General features: G+C 42.7%; 1 protein-coding gene across 8 annotated transcripts in view; it reads left to right on the forward strand.

The window, feature by feature from the left end:
* FAT3 (FAT atypical cadherin 3) overlaps positions 1-23,662 on the forward strand; it is a 425,303-nt gene that overhangs the window by 194,876 nt on the left and 206,765 nt on the right. For all 8 annotated transcript variants that reach the window (XR_005102452.1, XM_037376330.1, XM_037376323.1 and 5 more), the window contains exon 3: positions 2,819-3,133. Coding sequence is in view for 7 of the 8 variants with exons in the window: in XM_037376330.1 (XP_037232227.1) it covers positions 2,819-3,133 (315 nt within the window). In the remaining variant the exon portion in view is untranslated. The remainder of the gene's footprint in view (positions 1-2,818; positions 3,134-23,662) is intronic.

A 23,662-nucleotide genomic window follows, 5' to 3' on the forward strand; every position in this document is an offset into this window, starting at 1 on the left:
AAGGAATGACTCAGAAGATAGATTTATTATCAGCTCAGTATCGGTGAAATTTAGCTTCATAAACAGAGGTTAATCTGCTAAAATCTGTACTCTCAGTGGGGGATACCCCTACTTATTTCAGATTTTGTTTAAAGAGCAAAATAATTCTTCTTGTCCTCTGAATAAATCAACATCTCTAGGGGCACTAATGTTCAACTTTTTTGCCTCATCCTGGTCCATGTGGATTTTATTTTATTTATTTATTTCCACAGAGTGTCATTTATTCTGGGCTCTTCTCATCCCTGCAATGTAATTTCTCTTCTGGACTTGTAGGCATTTTCATCACAGTTCACTACATATTTCACCCATGTTTCTACAGAAAGTCATTACATAGCACAGGCTGCTGCCGACAAGAATATTTAGAATACACTCTGCCTTTGTCCTCCACTGCTGCTTTGTTCACCTTTGTTGGGGGAATAATATATCTGAGCAAGAAGGTGTGGATCTGACGTTACTAGAAAAAGACCTAAGCATGTACATGGCTGGAATTGGTACTGCTTCTTTCCCCTCCCTCTCTATATCATTGATCAAATGGTAGAAAATACTTGTCAGTTCAGACTAGCATTAAAAAACATAATAAAAAAATCACAAATTTGAAAAAAATATTTAGAAAATTAAAAAATATATGTCCTATAGGACAAGTGCAAGTACATCAGGCATCTCTGTAACTGTGTGGTAGGTTTTGTGTTGCCTCCTGCCCAGAGCAGAGTTGGGTGGGGGTGCTGGGAACCATGGCCTGAGTCCTTGGGGACAGGCAGCATCCTTTCTCGCTCGGTGGGCTTCTCTCCCTTATGCCAGGGGTGGTCATCCCTTAGGACAGAAGTTACGTCATTTGCCTCTTGCTGCTACCCCCTCTAAAAGCAGTTTAGTAAGTTTGCCAGTTAAACTTCAGTATAGAATGTGTTCTGCTGAGAAGTGTCCTGGGAAGTTTACACTGGGGCTGTTCATATTGTTAGACATCAGAAGTTCTATCAGGCCATCAAATCCATCCCTTCTGCTGATGTCTCAGGAGCGCAGGGCCATCATTTTCATGGCTGCTCTTCAAGAAGTGAAATACACTTACCAGTTATCTTTTAAACCAAAAGTCTTGTCTGAATGCGGTGTCATGAAGGTGTCATTAAAATTGCTGGTCTAATCTAAAAAGCCAGATTTAATGCATAACTGGTCAGACTCAGGCTGAGGAATAACACAGATAAATTGCATCTAAACTACATACCCCATTAGGAAGGATTCCCAGTAGCACTGGCAAGGAGGGTCCTTTCTTGGTGGCCTGTGCTCTGCAGAGTGGTTGAGCACAGAGCCTGCACCTTCCTTAGCAGTGCCCAAAGTCTGCCCAAGACACCTCTCTGCCTATTCAGTGTCTTTAAAGCTTTTCTAAGACTTCAGGCTGTCAGAAATTTTCAGTGCAGTCTGATACTTAAAAAAAAAAACCAACCCAAAAAGCCAAAACCATACGCATATCCCTTGTTAGGGCTGACCTTAGAGCATCTCTTTCCTCAATGATTAACTGAGAATGTTGTTCTAAGTAGCATCAAGCACATTGAGACTAAATTCAAGTTTTTTGTGTTCCTGTCTTGCTCTGCAACATCACTGGTTTCCATCTATTAATGGCATGACTTGATGGTCTGCGAACTGCTTTTTTAAATATTTCTCAAGCTTGAGATCCATTGTATTAATGTATTGCCCAAGATTTAATAATGCTGTATTCAGAGAGGGAATGTTCTTTGTATTCTTGTCGCAGAAGTGGTGGGAAAGTGCATTTGCTTATTCTGATGCTGGTGGGGGTGTGGTGCTGGTGTATTGTATCTGGTCCTCTGTGCATTTGTCGTCAGTGCTCAGGTCGGTGAAGGTTTGGACCACACAAATACGAGCAGGTCTTACAGTGCTAGGAAGGGTTTCTGGTTTAAGGACACAATATCTGTTTTTTTAAAAAAGTCAGTGTGGTTTTGATGTTCGTGTCAGGAGGAGGATGACACTCACTTTAGGCAGAAATGAGGTGGGTGGAAGTCTTTCATGGCAGGAACCGTGCAGGCGTTCGGGTGGTACTTGGATGGAGTGGTGGGTGCCATGCCTCTCTGTGGCTCCATTATACACAAAAACACTTTCTCTTGTGGTTCCTTAGGACAAGGAAGGAAACTATCCGATCTTTTCTTACACCAGTAGGTAAAGTGGCCATACCCTTCCTTCCTCTGTGATAAAAAAGAATATACCGATTGTCTAATAGCTTTTATTATATAAGCTTTTGATTACTTGTTATCCAGGATTTCAGCAATGAGTGATCTCATTATTAAATTTACCATCTATTTTCTGAACTTGAATGGATTTATTTTAAACTGCCACCTAGGTTTTCTTCTTTAGCAAGGACACTGGCAGGAGATTGAAAAGAGAAGCCGCTTTCTCCTGTGCAATTAATTGTCACTGGTGATATTGCTGTCTACCAAAGTTTATACAAGTTCACCTCACCAGCGGAATATTCTGGTGTTTCTTCAGTTACCCTACCAGCTCCAGTCCCAGAAAAGATACAGGACACTTATGAAGAGCCACTTTTTTACCTCCCCCCAGAATTTCTTGGGACAAAGGATTGAGATTTTGAGCAGGGTTCAGGAAACAATGCCCAAATTCAAGTTTCTGTAGTTATTTTATGTACAACTTTTATTTTTTCTAAGGGTGGAGCATTTGTTATATGCTGAACACGTTTCTGTAGTACAGCCAAATCAAACTAGATGTGATGTTTCATTGATCCTATTCCTGAAATCCTCTGCTTGCTGTTTTTCTGCAGGAGTTATCTACACAGCAGATATTCTTGACAGGGAGACAACCAAATCCTATTGGCTGACAGTGTATGCGACTGACCATGGTGTTGTCCCACTCTACACTACCATCGAAGTCTACGTTGAAGTGGAAGATGTGAATGACAATGCCCCACTCACCTCTGAACCAATCTATTACCCAGCCGTCATGGAAAACTCCCCAAAGGATGTATCTGTCATTCAGATCCAAGCCCAGGACCCTGACTCCAGCACTAATGAGAAACTGACTTACCGAATTACAAGTGGAAATCCCCAGAACTTCTTTGTAATCAATCCCAAAACAGGTAATAAAATCCAGCTGCCTTAGGGTGGTGGGAAAATGCAATTTAAATATTTATCAGCTTGCTCTCCTTCAGGATCCACTGATGTTGCATTGCTTTCCAAATTCTGTTTTCTGCTTAGTTATGTGTCTAAAGCATCTTGTGTCTAAAGCATACACTTTTTGCATCGGTACATGAAGATGACGTGCTGCAGATCTGCTGCTGCGATTGCTCTTCTGTACGTTACTGAATAGCTTCTGATATTTGTGTCTTCCCTGTGTCTATAGGGATGAGACACTGCTGCACTGAATCTGCAGAGCAATGGAGGCAGATTCAAGCTATTGCAGTTTACAGAGCGGTGTTTCATCCTTTGTAAGTGGGCATAGCACCATTAAAGTGAGTGGCATGATGGTTGTCCAGCTTGACATTACAGTAGCTGGATGTAATTCTACAGCTTATTTCATACAAAAAGACAGTTCAGATGACCTAAAAGTCCCTCTGGCCTTTAAAAAAAAAAGTCAGTCTGTGTTTGCATTGATTTGTAACAGTTAAGGATGTAGCCTGTGGGTGTAGTGTGGCAGATATGGTCATTGTTCTAAGTTAAAGTGATGTTGTTGGCTGGTGCTAGAGCATTGTGCCTGTGCAGACCAGCTCTGCCCATCTCTGTGCCATCAATGCCTTTGCTGAACCAGGCGTTCTTGGTGCCTGGTTGATGAAGAAATCACCCCAAGAGACGTAGCCCGAGGTGGTGCATACTTCTCCGGATGCCTGCCTGTGCTTGGCTGCAGGTGGTCCTCACTCCAGCAGGTACCTGGCTGTCCCTCGCTCGTTGGGCTGGCAGGGACCCTCCAACGTGGTCTGGAGCTAGAGTCGAGGTGGTCTTTCACAGCATAGGCTGATCTTCATCCAAGTAGTTTAGAGGATTCACACAGCTGTCATGCTGGTTGTAATGTTCCAGGTTTTGTTCTGGGGTTTTGTTATTTTTAAGAAAAAATCCATTTATACGTGCTGCAAATTTCTAAACAGATAGAAAACCAGAAGAAATAAACCTGAAAGGGAGCGTTTTTAATTTGGTGTAGGGAAATGATGTTCACTAAATAGGTTTTCAACATTTGGCTCAGCAATCTTATTGCAATGCGTGGCATAAGAAGGGGTCAGGATCTTTTCAGGCATAAGCCCAGGTGAAGAATCATGGAGCGTGTATAATCACTATGTTCAATCTGCTGAGCCCTAAGGCACATATCTCACTTATTTTTAACACTTGAAATGGACGAAGATGGCTCTTCCATCTGCATCCCTTCTCCCCCTCCCCACCCCATAAATCCCATCTGGGCAAAGTAGTAGAGTTAGGACTCTGCAGTGTTTACGGCTTTTGCTTCCCTCCTGTTGGCTCCTCCCGCAGAGCAGCCTGCTCAGCACGGCTCTGCTTATCCTCAGGGCAGCCAGGGTGAGCCTGTGATGAGGACCAGAGCTGGGTGTGCTGCTGCCCCATGGCACCCTGGCCTGGGTAGCATACCCTGTGGGGTAGCACTCTGTCCCATGGAGCAGTGGGCAGGGATGTTTTTCCCTAACAAGGAGATCTTAATTCTCACAGTTAACACTGAAGATGGTTCGTCTTCATCTTGTGCTGTCTGAGAACTTAAAGGCTTTAGGATGAGTAATGTTGCTGCTTGGGCAACTCCCCAAGGATCCCTATTGCGTTCAGTGAGCATCCTGGCTGGTGGCTGGCTCTGATTTGGCGTGGAGGGGATAAACCATCCCCTTCTTCCACCTTGGTGCCAAACGCAGGGCAATGAGAGCTGGGGAAAGCAGCCTCTTTTATTTTGATTTTTCCTTTGAAAATTATGGGGCTGACAGAGTGTGTGTGCACAGAGATGTCTTGTCCCAAATGGGAGCTTAGGCACTTTGAACACAAGGATTTCGTTTTCCCTTGGGAAAGTATTGATGTGTGGCGAGCTATGCCTGCCCAGCCTTGACATAGGGAGGCTTTCTCCTGATGGGATGCTGATGTCCAAGGAATAAAAGCATAATGGATTTTCCTAGAGAGTGCCCTTGGGGGTGTCTGGCCAGATTCCTTTCAGCCATCTCCCTGCAGTGCACTAGTTTCTCTAAGACAGCAAGTTACACTCCACTTGTTTTATACAGGCGACATCTGCACGTACAGAAGAGGTTTGTAGCATGCTGGCCCCGTGTGCTTGCTGGGATTCAGCACAGCAATAACTCACGTAGCGCTTTGCACAGCAGCACTAAATGCGACAGCGTGCTGTATAATCAAGATGAAAAGGTTTAATGTGAACCCAAATACGCAACAATTGCCGTGTACGTGGGTTGAGCGAGCGTGCTCCTGCTGTCAGGGGAGAGCTGTCATTTGTGAGAAAGGGGATCACTTATTTTCTGTGTCACTTCCGAAGTTTAAACCGTGCCAGCAAACTGACGTCTTGCTCCTGTGAGTAATCAGGTGCTGTGAGGCAACACAAAGGCAGCATCCTGCATTTTTTACGTCCTTTCGAGGGATGCAGCAGAAGTTGGTCTCACTAGAGATGGGAAATTGGCTGAAGTGTACGGGTGCTCTTGGGGTACTAAGAAGTTACTCTGATGCCCAGCTGAGTGGGCTTTGGCAGTGTGCCTAGGGTTAAACCTCTTACTGGATGTTGTGTCGGAAATGAGTATCCCCTAAGTGCAGATTATTTGGAGTCTTAGAAAGACAGGTGGGAGAGAGCAGTTTTTACTTCCTCTGCTGCAAAGAAGCGTGGGACATGGTTCACAGATCACTTCCTTAGCATACTTGGCTATAATGCAGCAAAAAATCGCCCACTGCTGCTGGAGAACAATACATTACTAGCCTTAGCCTCCCATGCCCTCTGTTTTGTTTTTAGGACTTGGTGTGTTATACCAACCAAGCTGGGTTTGTTAACAAGGTGTAAAGAGTACACAGGGCTGTCACAGCTTATGGTGTGTGGTGGGTGAGTGGGTGCATCGTGTTTCAGACATTTGTGCCCTGACTGTAGGCGATGTGGGTATCTGCAGTGCAGATGGGCGCAGCACAGCCTGGGTGGGGTGGGTAATCCTGTCTTCCTGGATGGTCCTTGCTGGCAGGAAGAGGAATGGCCCAAGCATTGCTGCGCCCTGCTCGTGGCATGTCCCTCTCAGCCTTTGTGCAGTCTCATGCTCCTTCTGAGTGGTCGTTGGAACTCAGCAATGGCTGTGTTTGCCTTCCTCTCGAGTTGCTTTCAGCTGCTTTATAGCTCCCACAGGTCACGCAGGTTCCTGGAAGCACGTGTACCACTACTACATGTATTGCCATCTGATCAAGGCACCAAACCGGGACATAGGGAGACCAGGTGGTGTTTCTGGTCCTGATACAGGATCATAATTGCAGCCAAATCTTGCAGTCTTAATTGATTATCTGGATAGTGGAAGCAACAATACTCCTTGTATGCCATGTCTGTAGGTAGAAGAAACCTTTTAGTAGACAACCTGTCACTTCTTACATTTCTGTAGACTGGCACAGCTCTGGGTGTCTATTTTAGGTACTGTCAAACTGCAAATACATTACATGCATTTAGATTTATTTGAAGGCAGTCTTCAGACCTTTCAGGATTATCACCTGCAATTTTTTGCTCTGTGGGTTTTGGAGAGAGGAAGAATTGCTCCTGCAGGAGTCAAGAGCTGCTAAAAAGCTGCTGAGAGCCAGACTTGAGCACAAAAGTCACCCTGGGCAACTCATGCTCTTGCCAGGGGCTGGCTGTGCTGCAGGAGCACGAGTACACATGGGTGGCGGGGGCTTTTGCCAGCGCGCTTGGGGTTTGTGTGGGTGCTCCGGGGGAGGAGGACAAGAACATGAGCAACACCCTTCCATGTGCAGCTGGCTGGGTATGGAAAGGCAGTGTGGGCAACCTCCCATGAAGGTCTCCATTTTCTCACCTTAATTATCTTTTCTAAAATGCACGTGAGCATCAGTTTGTGCCTCAGTCCGCACTTTCATCTCGTGAGCTGGTATTCATAGGTACAAGCACTAAGTGAATAATGTAGCACATGAGTACGTGTGAAACCGTAAATCATTGGTGCTTGAGAACAAGGAAGCCTTGTTCTGAAAACTGGTAGAAACTGCTGCCTAAGTTGAACAGGTCCAAGAGAGAATATTGGGATTTTTCTTTATAGTGAGCAAGGCACAGTTTCGTGAGGGGGACGGGTAACATGTTTTCAAATAGCTGAAGTGATTCTGTGGGTTATGTGACCACAGGGAAAGGCATCCTCCTGTGCATTTGTTTCCCAGCTGCATTGCACACGTAGTGGCAATGGAGGCATTCCTGGTGCTCGGCACCTCCGGCAGCCACGGGTCAGCCTAAAGGCTGGTGTGACTGATGGGGGAGCCACGGGTTTCTCTCTTAGCCTGGCTTTTGTTCTGTGGAGGGCTCAGGCTTGCTTTGGCAGAGCACAGGGTCACACAGCTTTGCTGCTTGGTGGGTGGTGGGAGATGGGGCCGAGGAGGAGGAGGAAGGCAGAGCTGCTGGCGCAGCAGCTGGGCTGGCTCCTGGCTGAGCCCATGGGAGTGCCACAGCCGCCCTGAGCCCCGTGAGCTATTTTAGGGTGAGAGGCATGTGGAAGAAGGTAAATAAAACAGATGATGGAGTTAATAAAAAAATAAATAAAAGAAAAAATGATTCATTAGGGCCGTAAATTCTCATTTTTATTTCATGTATATGGGTGTTAATTTCACAGCACAGCACAGGGGTAATTTACTGTGTTGATTTATTACTTTTCTGTGCTCTGAAGAAAACAATGAATTTTAATTTAAACCATTACATTATTTTGTTTAGTGTTCCACATATATTGGACAAACCCAATAAGCTTCTCTTCAGTCTTACATAGATTAGGTTAAGAGATATTTTACCTAACATGAGAACAGACCAAATTTTACTCTCGTGCATGCTGATGTTAATGAATTTACTCTGAAATTATGCTGCTGTGTCTGAAAAAATCCAATTACACCTTGCTTAGTCTCTTGCTGGCACCATTTAAACAGAGGCAGGCCTCTGGTATTCCCAAAATAGTATTTGCTGCAGTATTTAAGGCAGGGTGCACTAGTGGCTTTAGAAATAGCGTATGTAGGTCAGTACATCTTTCCAGAGCAGCCACTGGAAGTTGTCTCAGAACTGTCACATCTGCAGGCAGATTTGAAAAGAGCCTGGATATTTTCATGCTGAAGTAGTATTAATATCTGTATAAGCTAATACAGGGTTAGTGAGTGTCAGAATTCAGTTGCTGCGAATGCTGCTCTTCTCAGTAGGTTGGGCTTTGCTTTCTTTTGCACTCACTAAGCCAGCCAGCGTAGGATCCTGCTGGGGCTGAAGGCCATGTCTGCCCTGCCATACTGAAACAGCGCTTCAACCTCCTGCCATACATCCTGGTTTTTATGGATGCTTTTGTTTGGTTTAATCCAGGAAATCCCCACACGTGTCTTTGCTCTCAGAGACTGAGCCAAATCCAGTGCTCTGCTGTGCTGTGTCCTAAAGTTCGCCAGCAGTATAACTGCTAGCTACTCAGTGCCTCTTCTCAGCCCAGAAATATAGGTACGCCAGAGAGGAGAAAGAACAGTGATTGGGGCTCTGCGATAAATTCTTGATCGCCAAGGCCCATGTTTGTCATGTGTGTATGTTGGTTTTTTTAATTTTTTTCCAGCAGAGGAACAAAGACTGTGAGGTACTACAGAAATTTTCGATTCTGATGGGCTTTTGTGATAGATGTCATCTCAAGGGGGCATAGCTTGCTCTGGGAGGCAAACTTCAGTGGTCTTAACAATCCAGTTACTAACATTACTGCTGTACTGGAGGTGACGCAAAAGGCTATATGGACAATGAGTGGAAGTCGAGGAAACTTAGTCCCTACTACAGCCTTGCACGTCTTTCAGGTTTAAACCCAAGTTGCATTGGGTGAGGAGGTAAAGGAACGTACATTGGTTCTGTAAAGCAAGGGGTGTTTAAAACCTTCTACCATGTAATAATTAAACATAAATGCTGGCACGTTTGAAAAGAGTAAACAAAATTAATTTTTGATGACGTTTCTAAGGGACTTTGGATCAACAGTATCAGGCTAAACTTAGTACTGCTTTGGTCCATTTGTCACAGTGCTCTTCTAAGAGGCATTTCATGCTGCTACCTTTTTTTTTTTAAGTCTGTTCTTCAAGAATGGACAACTTCATACGTTCATTCTTGACCACTGATTGTTCCTGCTCCCACTGCATCATGGAGTGTCAGCTGCATTACTGGGGAACCTGCCTGATGCTGCAGTTGATGCTGTGCAAGCTGCTAAACTCTTAATAAACTTCTTCTGAAATAAGTTCTTTGATGTTTTGTAAATGAAGGCCTTTAACTTATTCAGTTTTGTAGTCTAACCTGCAATATTCCTCCAGGGTGCATTTTAGGTGCTATAGTGATCAAATTGGGAAATGTATGTTGAATTTTGATGGTGTTGCAGATCACCTCCTTCCCACTGGAGACTCCTTCTGAAGGGTGCCTGGTGGCATCTATCACACGTGTTGGCTGTGAAGCCGTTAGGCAGGTCTGTCTGCAATGTAAACTGGCTATGCAGATCAGGTCATGCTCACTGCCATTCATCCTGGAAGTGACCCTGAAGTTCAACTGACCTGTCCAAGACCACAGAAGACCTCACAGAAGAAAAAAACATTTATTGTAGGGCTCTCCAGTCAAAGGTGAGTTTGAGGAATAGATCTCCTTTCCTTCCATAGTCTTCAACACTGTACAAATGCCAAGTTCACAAACAGTTGTAGAGTCCAGCCCAATATATCCATCACTGATATTTAACTATCTATAACTAATACAGATTTTACAATGTAATTCCCTTAGTGCATTAGCTGGCTTCTACTTCCTGTAATTTATGTTGTATCAACACATGCTAAATGATCTACTCTTTTCTTTCACTTCTCAGTATTATTTAAAAGCATGGCTCTTTAATGACTTCTTTATAATATGCTCACTGTTAAAAACCAAGCTTCTGAGCATTTAAAAAGCTTTAATTTCTGCTTTGGGATGGCTCGTTCTTTACTAGACACCATATTTCCAGTGGTTTGAGCCCAGGGTTAGCAGTTAGCAAATCAAAGGACCATGGATGCTGGAGTTACATGCTTAATCGCAGTGGGACTTAGAAGCCTGTTAGGCATGGTACAGCATGTTAGACAAAGTTCCTGCCCCAAGGAACTTGTCATAATAACAGTAATAATAGTAATACATTAAGAAAAAAGGGCGGGGGGGAGGGGTGGGAACCCAACAAACAAAACAAAACAGGGAGGAAAGGATGTAAATCATCAAATCCATCTGCTTGCTGGTGCATGTTTGTTCTCCAGACTAAATTTTCAAATAATTCCTGAGCTGCAGCACAGCAGTGACATGAACTCTTCTTTTGACTTTGAGTCACCTAACCTCACTGATTTTCTCTTTTTTTTTTTTTTTTTTAAAGTATGTGATTGTCCTGAAAATTAATTCATAGGAGGCAGTTGCAGGTCAGACAGGCTCTGGAAATGCAAGCTATTGATTTTTGAGGCATCTCAGCATTAGTAGACAACCACACCCAGTCATGTATTCATAGGCATATAAAACCAAAGAGGAGCATCACTTCCAAAATGATAGAATGAAGAGGAATATAAAACATTTTTAGATTAAGTAAGTATAATCTAGTGGTCAGACTGCTGATTCCACTGCGAGTGAGAAAATTTGGGCTCTGTCAGGCCATTTCTTCCCTCCTCCCTGGCAGTGATTCCCTCCTTACTCTGTATGCATTACCTGTGGAGGGGATAAAGGTGTGAGCTGTGTCACCTTAGTTGAGGCTACAGTAATACTGCTATTAATAAAATAATAAATCCAGCTTTATCATCTCTCTTGAACAGACCTGATTTCTGCTAGCAGTGGGTTTTTATTCGTGAAGCACTGAATACAGTTGAGATAGCTGGATGTCTCTGGTATCAAGTGCCTCTTTTGAAATGGCATTAAAAGATACAATACTGCTCATACATGCCATTTCTTTGTAATCAGCAGATTTAACATGGCTTATAGAAATTTTAACCTTTCTTTAGATCTCCATGATGACCTTTGTAGTCCTCTTTCACAGTAAGAAGCTTCAAGTTGCACGAGGGGAAGTTTAGATTGGAGATTAGCAAAAAATGTCTTCATTGAAAGAGTTGTCAAGCATTGGAATAGGCTGCCCAGGGACGCGGTTGAATCACCATCCCTGGAGGTATTTAAAAGGTGTGTAGGTGTGACACTTTAGGGACATGGTTTAGTGGTGGACTCGTCAGTGCTAGGTTAGTGGTTGGACTCAATGACCTTAAAGGTTTTTTTCCAACCTAAATGGCTCTGTGGTTCTATTCAGGAGTATTGCCATTGCCTTGACTGGATCAGCGGTCCTCACTTGCTCAGTGCAGCATCTGTTTTTAACCTGAACTTCCTGTTTGCTTCCATGGAGACTTAACACCTGAAGGGCAACAGCGTGGCCAGGGCCAGTGAGTCAGTTTGCTGATGGGAAGGTTACTGCCTGACAACCAAAAAACTCCCTCCTGTCCTGCCCCAGCACCGATTCTGGAACAGCAAGAATTTTGTCATTAATCTCATAAATCTACCTCCTTGTACATTACAGCAATCATTTATTATTTAAAAAAAAAAAAAATCAGCATAGGATATCTTCTGTCCTGTTCAAAACTAACTTTGGCTATCAGCTTTGCTGTGAAACTAATTTTTCCACCTTGTCTGTCAGTTCAGTTTCTGTGTTCATAAACTTCCAGAACTCGTGACTAGTCAGAACTGGTCAAGAAACCATGTACCTTTTACATATGCTGTACTATTCCTTCACTAATTTGTGATTAGGGCTGTTGCATTCACTTCCAAGTAGCCAAATACTCTTGATGATATAGTTATTAGCAATGGCAGAAGCATAACTGAGATTACTTGGTGAAACTTTACCACGAGTACCGAGTCACAGCCCTATTAAATGTATGCACAATGCATATACTATGGATATATGTCATACCCTGCCGTACATTATTATGATAATAGCAATGAATGCCTCTGCATTACAGTAATTGATTGTGATCCAAGCCTGAACTCTGACAGGAGGAATTAGGTTGGTGAGTTAGAGATGCTGGGATGTGGAGCCTGTGAGCATGACGTTTGTACCGGGGTAGGGGTCTGGAGAGGGAGCTGCTGGAGAGGAAAATAAGCCCAGATGAAGTGAAGACTTGCGCCCGGGGGTGTTTTTGATTTGTTGGATTGGCCTATGCTGCATGTGAATTTTAAAAAAATAAAAAGCTGGAAAATTGGAATATGAAGAGAGGGCAACTGTGAAGACAGGTGTGTTTGTGTAAGCCATCGTGGCATCAGCAATCCTCATCTATTAGTTTTAATTTGTCTTCCATTGTATAGGAGGTTGTGTCAGCACCTACTAAACCTCCAAAGCCTCATCACCTCGTGGTGCAGCTAAACTGGTCTTTTCAAACATTGAGGTTAAGCGTATTTGTGTTATTTTTCCTCTTTTCTCTCTGACTGCCTGTCTCCATTAGAGTTCTGCTGTTATAATCAAAGATAATTATTTTCTGTGGAATTACTCTCCCCTCTCTTTCCCCCTTCCCTTTATGTTAATGAGAGTGCTTTTCTCTCCCTGGGAAGATTGACACAACTTCTTTGAAGTTAGTAGTGCTGTTGCCAGTTAAGTATGTGACCTTATCTGTATAATTGTACAGATCGTGCCGCCATATGTCTAGATGCATGGAGCTTAATTTAACAGGAGAAATATATGTATAAAAATAAAGCAGTAGCTGGGGGTTAAATATCAGAAGACCCCCCTAATCGCAGCTTTCACATTGTACAAAACTTTCTGCAGAGCTCTAAGAGCTCTGAAGCGAGGTCTTAGGTCTCCCCACAAGGGACCCTGCCCTTCTAACCTTTTTTTTTTACATTAATCTGCTATGCCTGTACTTCCCCACCTGTAGTACTTACGAGTTTTCTCCTCCCATGGTAGCTAAGTCCTCCTCACTGTATGATAAGGTAGACAAACATTGTTTTTTCTTTTTTAGAAGCAAGGAACTGAGGCAAAGGATGCAGCTAACATCCCATGCCAGTAATAAAACCTCAGTCTCAATTTGCCTTCAAAACCACTGGCTGCATGTAACGCAGAGCCTTACTGGCATGAGTCCAGCCCAGCCTGCCCTGCTGAACCTGGAATGCAAGGCTGACCTGGTACCAGCGTTCTATGACGTGTGCAGGAGTTATGTGGGCATGTGGGAGCCCCAGTAGCACCTATTTACTATCCTATCTAGCATCCAGTTTCCAGTTACCCACCATTTCCCATTCCGTTCCTTTCAGCCCTTGCTTTCTCCCTTGCTCAAAGGCAAACCTGGGTTGCCAACAGGCAAAGAGGGATGCCAGTTTGCACAGGGGCAAGGAGATACAGATGGCTATGATGAAGCTTCTCAGGCATGTAAGGGCAGAGCTGACTCGTGTCTCTTGGGTAGGTGAAGCAAACCCCTTCTCCATCAGCCTAGTGGAGGCACAGCTCTAAGCAGCTTGTCTGATGCCGTGAAGGAGAAAGGAAGCAAACCCAAAGCCCTGAAGTCCCACACTACCCCCAGTAATCATGCTCTTTCTTTCTCAAAATTACGTTTGCTTGTACTTTCTGTGCAGGAACATGTTTGCCCGTTGGATCCTGTGAATATGAGTTGATGTCATAATGTGCTGTGGGCTTGTTGCCTTCTAAGAAAGATTTCATGGCTTTGTCAGGTGAGATATGTGCAAGGAATCTGTGCTGCAGTGGTCTATTAGTATGGTAGTTAGCAAGTAGCTCTTCAGATCTTGAAGGGATTTGATTAGAAAACTATTATTTCCTGAACTTTAACTTACCAACAGTGTATGAACAGCAGTGCACATGTACATTTTTTTTTAAATGTAGCCACAATACCCAAGAGATAAATGTAAGTCTGCTCTGCAAGAGAATATTTTGGCTATAATTAATTTTGCTTCCATTCACCATATGCTTATATTTTCTGACCTTTATTTGAATCGCAGACACAATGTAATAAAAAGTGCAGTATACATAGAAAAGAAAAAAGTTGCTTAAAGAACTACAGGTGCTTATGGTACTGCAACTTCAGCTGAATGATATGGTTTGTGCCACCTGAGAATTTGGCCATCTTATGCTTAAGAAGGTATTATTATGGAAAGATGCTGTCATTGTTCAAAGATATTCAAGTTATTTTTGTTAATGTCAGAGCAAGGTGGGTTGTTTTCATCTCTGAAGAAATGTTGTATGTCCATCACTTACATTATTCAGAGAGATCCTTTAGGAGAAGCAACCAGGAATGGAGAATTTTCTTATTTTCCTTATTATTCTGTGTGTTCTACGAGGCAGTCCTTCAGACAGGACCTGGGAACATACTACAAATGACAGAAAGAATAATGGTTGCTAAATTTAATTTATTGAGTGGGTGTGAATTAGATTGATTAAACAGAGAATAAACACACACAAGATTACCCAAAGTAGGTGCAGGGATGGAAAAATGTTAGATGGAATTAACAGCTTAGATATGCGTGATGCTGTAGATATTTTTCAAGTAAGTTTGTAATTTCTCAGGGGATTTCTCTTGTGTTTTTTATTTCTTTCTTGTAACACTTAATGTAATCCAAACTGATTAAGGGAACATTATGTATTAAAGGGGAAAAAATAAAGCAACCACATGACCAGAATTAACTCTAGAATAGTCTACTGGGGCAAACTGCAGCTTTGACTCAATAAGATGCACGTGAACTGAATTTGTATGTGTGGAAATCGCTCGACTTGAGTTGGGCTCTTTTGCTGAGGACAGTGTCCTTTGTTGAGTGATGCACAGCCCAGCATCAGTGACAAATAGGCAGGATTTGGGCACAGTCCTTCTGCGGTCAGCTGGATGGCGGGGCTTCACCCCACTTGTGAGCTACACTCCAGACAGTTGGCTCATTCTCTCCTCCTGCGACCTCGTGTTGAGGAAGGATTTTTATTCGTTCAGCCTGCAAGGAGAGGTTTCCTCTCCACCTCCAAAACTTCTTTTTCTACTTACTGCTTGGAGTTTTTGTGCAGAACAGCTGGGATTTTACAAACACCCTGCAAGGCATCAGCCTAACCTGTCTACCTAGCTGCTCTTTTAACAGCAGAAGTGTAGCGCTGAGAACATAAGCAAAGATTTAATGGGAAACTAAAAATGTCAGAAAAGAGAAAATCTGTATGTAGAGAGGGGTCATTTTTACCTATAAAGAAACATGAGGAAAAGAGATGAAAATTATATATATTTTGTTGAACTGACTGTATGAAGACATTTGCCTCACACAGAAAATATTCCATGTTCAAGACTGTTTCACCCATATATGTGCATGGACTTGGCTTTTGTCATCATGAATACTCACCCTCACCTCTGATAGTGCCTTTGGGTTAAAAAAAAACCCCAAAACAACAACGCAGAAGCATATATCCTCATGATGCCTTAATTTCTTTACATTGAGTTCTACAAGAAAAGGAAGAGGAATTGTGGGGTTTTTTGGTTGGTTTGTTGTTTGTTTGTTGATTTTTTTTTTATTATTTAGTAATTAAAAATGATTCAGAAGTCAGAACTTGATGAGGAAAAGCAAAACCTGTGCTGCCTTTTGGTAAGCTAAACGATGACTTATTTTCTTTAATATTTATTTGCAAAATTGTGGCACCTTTGTAGCCGCAGTCATGAGGCGGCACCCTGCCGTGCTTGGCAGGATAAGTGAAATAAAAGATGGTTGCTACACTGAAAAGCTTGCAGTTTAAGGGGAGCTTGAGACAACAGATGGGAAAAAGCAGATGGAGATGCTGCAGAAAAACCAGGGCGGTATTGATCAATGCTAAGTTTGTTTCTGGGCACTCTTGGTGCAAGAAGGAGTGGAGACCAGGGTTTTAAAGTCAAGGAACAGGTAGTTTGGTCCCTCGCTGGCAAGGTGCCAGTGCCCCCCTGCGTGCCATGGGCTTCACTGTGGGGCTGCAGCTCCTGGTGTTTTGCAGAGCTGTAAGGGAGGGAGTGCAAGGCATTTGCCTCAGGTTGTATATAGGAGAAATATATATATCCTGCATCTATATCTTTAGAGAGATTTCCCTCCTGCTCTCTGAAGGGTGTGTGTGTGTGTGTGTGTGTATATATATATACACACACATATATATATATAAAATAACTAGTTTATATGTATCCACCACCACCCCCAATTTTGCACAAGTTGCAAAGGTTGGGGGTTTGGGGTAGCTTTTTCCCCATTTTTTTAAGTTAAAGGAATTTTCAGCAAAAACATTCAAAGTAGTTTGTTTTTATTTTTTCTTTAATGGCATGTATATATGTTTAGGGTTTTTTTTCCTTTTCTCCTTTTCCATTTTCATGAGAAAAAGGCAGTGACAGTCTTACAATAAAAGGGCTTAGCTGCTGCTTCATTGGGATATGAGGACAGAGGCACCTCGGAAGGCTGAACTTTTCAAACATGATGTCCAGCTGTGCTCCTGAAAGGTGAATTGCCTTTATATTCTGGCTACTCTCCTCACCATAGTTAAAAAAATAAAATATCTAATGGAGCATCTCCATCCCTTCCTCCTACACCTCAAGGTAGCTCAAGGGCTTTTGTAGAGGGGATTTAGAGTTTACAGCCAGTGTAGGATCCAGGCATCAGGGTACCTGATTTCTCATGTGTAATGGTGTGCATATATAGACACACGTACAAGAGTTAAGATCCTAAATTCCATGTAGGCAGTGGAACTCACTGTTAAATGAAGAAGTCAGACATTTAGAACCAGATTCTCATCCCTTTACAAGCATGTCTGGATCCTGTGTGAAGCCATCTACCTCAAAAGGATCATGTCACGGGGGTTCTCGGTCTCCTTTTTTTTTTAAAAAAAAAACAACTTTAAATTTGCACTACCTTACTGTGAGGAGCTGCAGAAATTCAGTCTGCATAATTTGTCAAGAAAAATTTAAGAGGCGATGCCTTCATAGTTCGTGTATGCCTATATGGGGACAGGATTTCTGACAAAAGTTTTCTTTCATCTAACAGATAAAAGATATAAAAGTCAGTGAAAGGTGAAGTCAGAGAAATTCTGACTAGAAATAATCTTATTTTTCTGGCTCAGGATAATTTTATCTGTAAAGGTGCTATTCTGAAGTTACGGTCCAGACACAGGAGCTAAGTGATGAAATTCCCTGGCTGATGTTATCCAGGAACTCAAAACAGACGACCTGATCTGGACTCAAAAACTATTAATGCATAATGAACGCAACTTACGCCAAAAATGACCATAGCAGTAGCGGGGCTTTATAGCACAGCTCTGTTTTGCACATAGAGCTGAGAGGAAAGGCCATGCCTCTTCTGGGAATGGAGAATGTGTATTGAAATATTGTGTGTTCCTGTGTTTTTCTGCTCTGGGCTTCTTGCATACCATTATTGCCGTGCAACATTATGAATAAATCAACAAAAGAAAAATTTTGTTATATATATTCCTATGGTGATTCTAACAGGATAGAATTAAGAAAACATTGTCACCAACTTGCCTCACATAAGAAACATGATTTTCTTGTTCCAACACAGATGAAACATTTGCAGACCCCATTCAATTTAATTCACTCTATCATTGATAGCAGAGTGTAATGGAGATTTTCAGACTCTTCTTACTAATTCGTGGTTTAAAAAGTTTCCTATCTGTTACAGAACAGCAGTGAGAACATTCAGCAAGGTGTGTGGTAGGAGTGACTTGTTCCACTTCTGGGGACTTGTAATATTTTATCATCTTGCAGCCTTCCTGCAATTTGGTATGCTGAGAGAAATTAATTTGACTGTTTACAATATTTAATTTTCAATAATTATTCAAGCATATATAACGACAGACATTTACAGTATGTAGTAAACAGATGGATTAGCAATTGTGCATGTAATTAGAAATTACATTTAAAATACAAAAATGCATTCGAATATTCAGCTGCCTTTAAAAAGAAAAAAGGTGTAAATGCAACTCTGAGTGCCTTAGAGATGGTTTATAGTCCATGAAGTGCCTTTCCTAAGTAAGTCTTTGCCCAAAATATTCACTGAGTATTGCAAGTTGCCTATACCTTTTTGTTTGTTCATTTGTTTTTAAGATAAAACTGAATTGTTCCATTTTGGCAGTATATTCCATGCTGGTGTGGTTTCAGAATCACCACAGGATCACTTTTCCCATCCTCCAGACAGACATCCCCTCTCCATCACTGTATCTGTGCTGTCAGTGGTGTGAAACTGGGCACACTGCACTGTACCAGCTCCCACCTGGCACCTGGTCCACAGCCCTGCCTCCTCTGGAGGTCCACTGGAGTTGTGACACTTGGGAAATCTTTCCCAGAAATCGTGGAACTGTCAGGAAGTGACAGTACCATAAACGAGTAACAGCCTGGTCTTACTACTTTAGAGTTTATCCTTTCCCCATCTGGAGTTCTGTTGCAATCTTTCATTCTGTTCAGTCAAAACTGATTTGTAGGATAGGTGGCACAGCAACCACAGGTAAAATCATCAAAAATGCTTGTGAATGATTTTTAGAAGTGACTTTTGGGATGCTATTTTAGATACCTTTGAAAATACATCCTTCGGAGATTTCTGTGTGGTCCCGTAACGTAGCTCCTGGGTTGAACACTTTGGTGCTGTGTACTTAGCACTTACATCAGGCTGTTTAGGTCTCCATCCGAGCTGGTGTAGAAGAACCCCAACTTAATTTTCTCTGCTAATTTAATATTATTTTTTTTAAAAAAACAACCAACAAAAAACCCCACTCTTTTGTCTCATGGATGCTTTTGAAAAAGTGACTATAATTGGGCTGTAGCACCTTCAAGGAATAAATTTTATCCTGCTTTTAGTGAAGTCAATGGGATTTCTGCCATTGCTGCAGATGGGTGTGGGATTGAAACCTTGGTGATTGAGTGTGAAATGAGAAAATATATTTAGCTGGGTTCATATGAGACTATTAGAGACAAATTCTCATCTAAGATAACAGTTGGAGCTAATTTCCATGGCCTTCCAACATATTGAACATAAATCATGTCATGAGTATGAAATACCCCTTCCCCCTCTATGTTTCTCCTTCCTTTAAGGGGTTTATAATGTAACACAGGAAAAAAAATGGCATTTTTAAAAATTCTCTGCCTCTCAGAAGTTTGCTGCATTTAAAGAATGATTTTAACTTTAGGAAAAAAAAATAATTAATTGAAGGTGATAGTTCTTTTCCTATAGTTGTAATACCATTATTTTTGTACCATTATTGTATTACAATTTTGATACTATTGTGTTATTCACCATTGCCATACTGTTCTGTTTATTTATTTGCTCATGGAAGTGTTTTCCTAGATCTGCCAGTGTAGCACATGAGAGCTTCTCTATGCTTATGCTATTTTTTGTTTTAGAGATGGAAACAAAGGTTTTGAAGAGGTTTTGCAGTGTGATAGGGTAGTAAATGAACAGGTTTATATTCTTAAGGTCAGAGGTTTTAGATCACCTACTTTGACCCTCTACATAGTTGAAATTGTAGAATGTCACCTAATTGCTCCTACACTCAGGTGTCTAACTGGTGTTTGACTAAAGCCTGTATTCCAGGAAGATACTGATGTAAAGGCTACAAGATACTAATTTTTTTTCTCTCCCCTGATGCTTATCTCCTGCATTGTTTGAAATGTCTCGTTTCTTTTTCATTTAATTTGTCTGCCTCTTCTTTCCAGGCAGTGGCTTTGGTTGTACCTTTGCTGGAATAAAGAGCCCTTTACTCCCTAGTAATTTCTCCCTGCGCAGGTACTTATGTGCATTAATCTAATTATTAATTAACTAAACACAGTATAGTTCTTTAAAGCAGAAAGGGGAAAAAAGGCTCTTATTTAATTAGTGCCAGATTGTCATTGATTTATATGTAGGAAAATGCAGGCTGTTCTGCCTCTGTAAAACGATTCATGGTCACAGTCTAACAGTGACCTCCAAGGTCCTTCCTCCCAAAGTCCCCAGCGTGCAGGAAGACCAGGGTCAGGTACAGATGTAGGTGTCTGAAGTAGATCCAAAGACCTTCCCAACATGAGCAACAGCAGCTGCCAATGCAGCAGAAAAGATGTGCCAGGTTAGTGTTCACAAAAAATACTGCTTGTGGCTCTGGCTTCCATGGTAAGCTGTTAGCTGCCTAATTTCTTTCTGGTATAGATAGGAAGTGAATGCATATAGCTTAGCCATTTCTCATCCACTGTGGCTATTCCCCCTTCCCCAAGGACAAATTACTCTGTTGTTTTTGTGGCTGGAGATTGAAGGTTTTTGGCTTGGGGGGAAGCCACCCTATTTAATGCTTCCTTTACTGTCAGAAGCTAGAAAAACTGGTGTCGCATCTAAATATATAGCAAGCATTTTGGGGGTAAGAAACCTAGACAGATGTTCGCTTTCTAAACTTCACAATATATATTTTAAAGAAAAATAAGGTGAAGACCCAAGTTCTGATGAAACATAGAGCAGGTGCTGTTAGAAACTCCCGTTTGTTTCCCCTTTGCTACCACTGATTTCAGATTTGCACACATTGCAAGCCCAACGGCCGTGAGTTCTATCAGTTGCAGTCAGTGAGGGATGTTGTACAGAGCAGGGGGAGAATGGTCCAGTGTGATCCATCACCTTAGCACTGTTTGCCCACCGAAGTGCCAGTGCTAGTGTCTGGGCTGTTGCTTGGTGCTCTCCCATCCAGTCTTGGGCTCTGTCCTACATACAGGATGATGCTCACTTCCTTACCAGCCAGCAAAACCTCGCTAATGGCACAGAAGCCAATGCAATAAATCAGAAGAGTTGTGCGTTTGGAAAATGGGGCATCACAGGTGAGGAGTTTGCTTTAGGTGATGCAGGAAAGTGGTGGGACAATCGCGAATTTGGACTTGGCTCCTCTGAACTCCAGCTACAGCTCTGAACCACAAGGTGTTGCATTGTTTTTGCTCTAGCGAGTTGCTAGTTAACTCACTTGTGTACCAACAGTTCCTTGTTAATGTGGAGCGTGTGGTAATTAAGACCTGGCTTCCCTTCTTAGCTCTGTCATAATGCTCCTATGCAATCTGGAAATGTCTCTTGGGTTGGCTTCCTCCGCATGGGGGTCAGGACTTCATTCCAGCAAGGTGACTTCACACCAGTCGTGCCGGGCTGGTGGCCGCGCAGGGGCAGAAATCCTGACTCAGCCACCGAAAAGATATTGCAGCTCCTTAAGAGAATGGCAGTATCTGAAGCACAAGAGGAAAATATATTTTTTGTTGTTTTCGTTTGCCTTCTGTCTTAGGGTAGACTGAACAGATTTCCAACTTCAGATCCACAAATACAGCTCTTTTTCTGGGGATTGTTTTCATTTTGTTTCTTGTCAATGAAAGCTGAGAGTCTCTTGTAATTACAAGGCTCAGGACCTGGAAAACAATGATAAATCCTTGACAGGACTTCAGTGGAGTGAAGTATACGGTGACTTGTGTGCTTGGCTCCTCACAACGAAATTTTGTGTCTGAAAGCATGACTTTATGACTGTGAGCAGCAGCAGTAATGATCCCCTTCTTCCTCGCAGTGGTCTTGTGTGAGTTATTTCATTACTGCCTGTAATGTGCTTTGAGACCTTGGATTGAAGAGCAGGGTGATTATTATAGTAGTTTAATAACATTGTTTAGAAGGATGTAATATGCTGCGGCACTGGGTTTCACAGAAACGCGATCTGCATTCAGTGTAAATGCTCTCCATCACCAAAGTCAACTTGCAAAGCCACTCTTGGCATTGCTGCTGCTCCATCTTTAGCAGCTCTTGAGGAACTCAAGGTGCAGCGTGGCAGCCTCCCAGCCCCTGGCTCTGCAGCAGAACGTGGCTTCAGCCCTGCTTGCTCTCACTCATCCTCCGTTTTCACTGAGATCTTTGCATTTAGGGCTCCCTGGTGCAGGTTGAGGTGATTCACCTTGGGGTACTACGTCTGTTCTTCTCCTCCTGTTTCCATCAGCACCTGGTTTTGTATTGCTGCGTACCGAGAGGCTGCCATGATGCTGTTGGGTTATCCCTGGGGCTGAATCCAAATTTACAAACTTTTGTGACTGCTTTCAAAGATTTCGTTGTGGCTTCACTCTTTGATGATGATCACCTCTTACAGCCCAGTCTGCTCTCTGTTTGAGAAGGAGGCAGCACCTGCTGCTGTAGGTTTCAAGGGCAGAAGGAGTTGTTGTGGTTTGAGACAACCAGTCAGGGAAAAAAGCATTTTTTCAGGACTGGGGGGGGTCAGGGGGGGAAAGCGTGGGGACTCCATTGCTTCCTCAGGGCCCAAACCTGCAGGACTGATTGCCTGGTACTGGCAGCTGCACTGCCACCTCCAAGGCAGCTCCTGCTCTCCATGGGGAAGTGGAGTCAAGGCAGGGGGGTCTGGGGGCCCTTCCAGCTGCCAGGGCTCTCTGTGTCCATGCCCCTGCCAGCCCACCCAAGGAGCCGAGCTCTTGCCCATTCACAGAGAGCTTTGCAGATGTTGCAGTATCACTCAGTATCTGGAGAAGAGCAAAGTTCAAAATATCCTGCAAGTTGAATGACCTTTTTCCACCCAGTTCTATGACCTTTTACATACTTTGCAGCTTTCAAGACTATTATGCTCTTGTGCCTGTTTATCTTTTTTCTTTTTTTCTTTTTTTTTTTAACAAAGGCAGATATAAGGTTATTGCAAAATACCATTTGCCACTTAAATTGGTGCCTGAGACACTGTAGTGTCTGTACTGTAGTATCCTGCATTTTGTTCTGTTGTATTCAGATTTTTACATGAGCCTTTAATGCCACAGTATTGAAATACCTTTCAAAAATACATTTAACAATCCATTTAACATCTCCACGAAGATACAGACTTGTTTTTTGTAAGAAATATTATTCATATACTGTTCAATACTCAAGTTGCGTTAGAGCTTATGTAAACCAGAAGCCTAAAAACCCCTTTCAGCATCCCTCTCTAATGAAAGCATAGGGATAAACTTCTCCAGAGGGCGGTTCTTCCCCTTCTGGTTTTAGTTGGAGGTGTTGAATGGCTCTTTGAAGGTCCTAAAGAAAGAGCTTAGGTGCTTTAACATAAAAAAAGTTTGGAGCCTCACTACCAGCATGGTAGGATACATGGCTCAAGACCAGGAGAAAACCAAAAAGGAGGGGGAGGCTTCAGGGTGGGAATTGCCACAACTTTGTCTCTTTTGTCCTTGTCCCGTGCCTCATCTTTCACGGCTTCTGTGCCTCATGGGACAAGTAGCACGAGAAGTCTCTTTACTCTCCTATCCTTTTCCTTTCTACCCCCAGGTTAGCAACACATTCAGTAAAGAAAGGAGTGAAATTATATTTATATGTGTGTATGTATACACACACACACACACACACACACACACACACAGAGGCGTCCAGCTTGTTTTCATCTTTTGCTTGCCGTGGGTCTGGAGCAATTAGTCTTGGTCCACATTTGGGGCCTGTGAGGGCTGTCGTAGTATAAATGATGAAAATAGCAAAGCTG

This window comes from Falco rusticolus, chromosome 2 (assembly GCF_015220075.1).
Source record: "Falco rusticolus isolate bFalRus1 chromosome 2, bFalRus1.pri, whole genome shotgun sequence".
Lineage (NCBI taxonomy): Eukaryota > Metazoa > Chordata > Aves > Falconiformes > Falconidae > Falco > Falco rusticolus.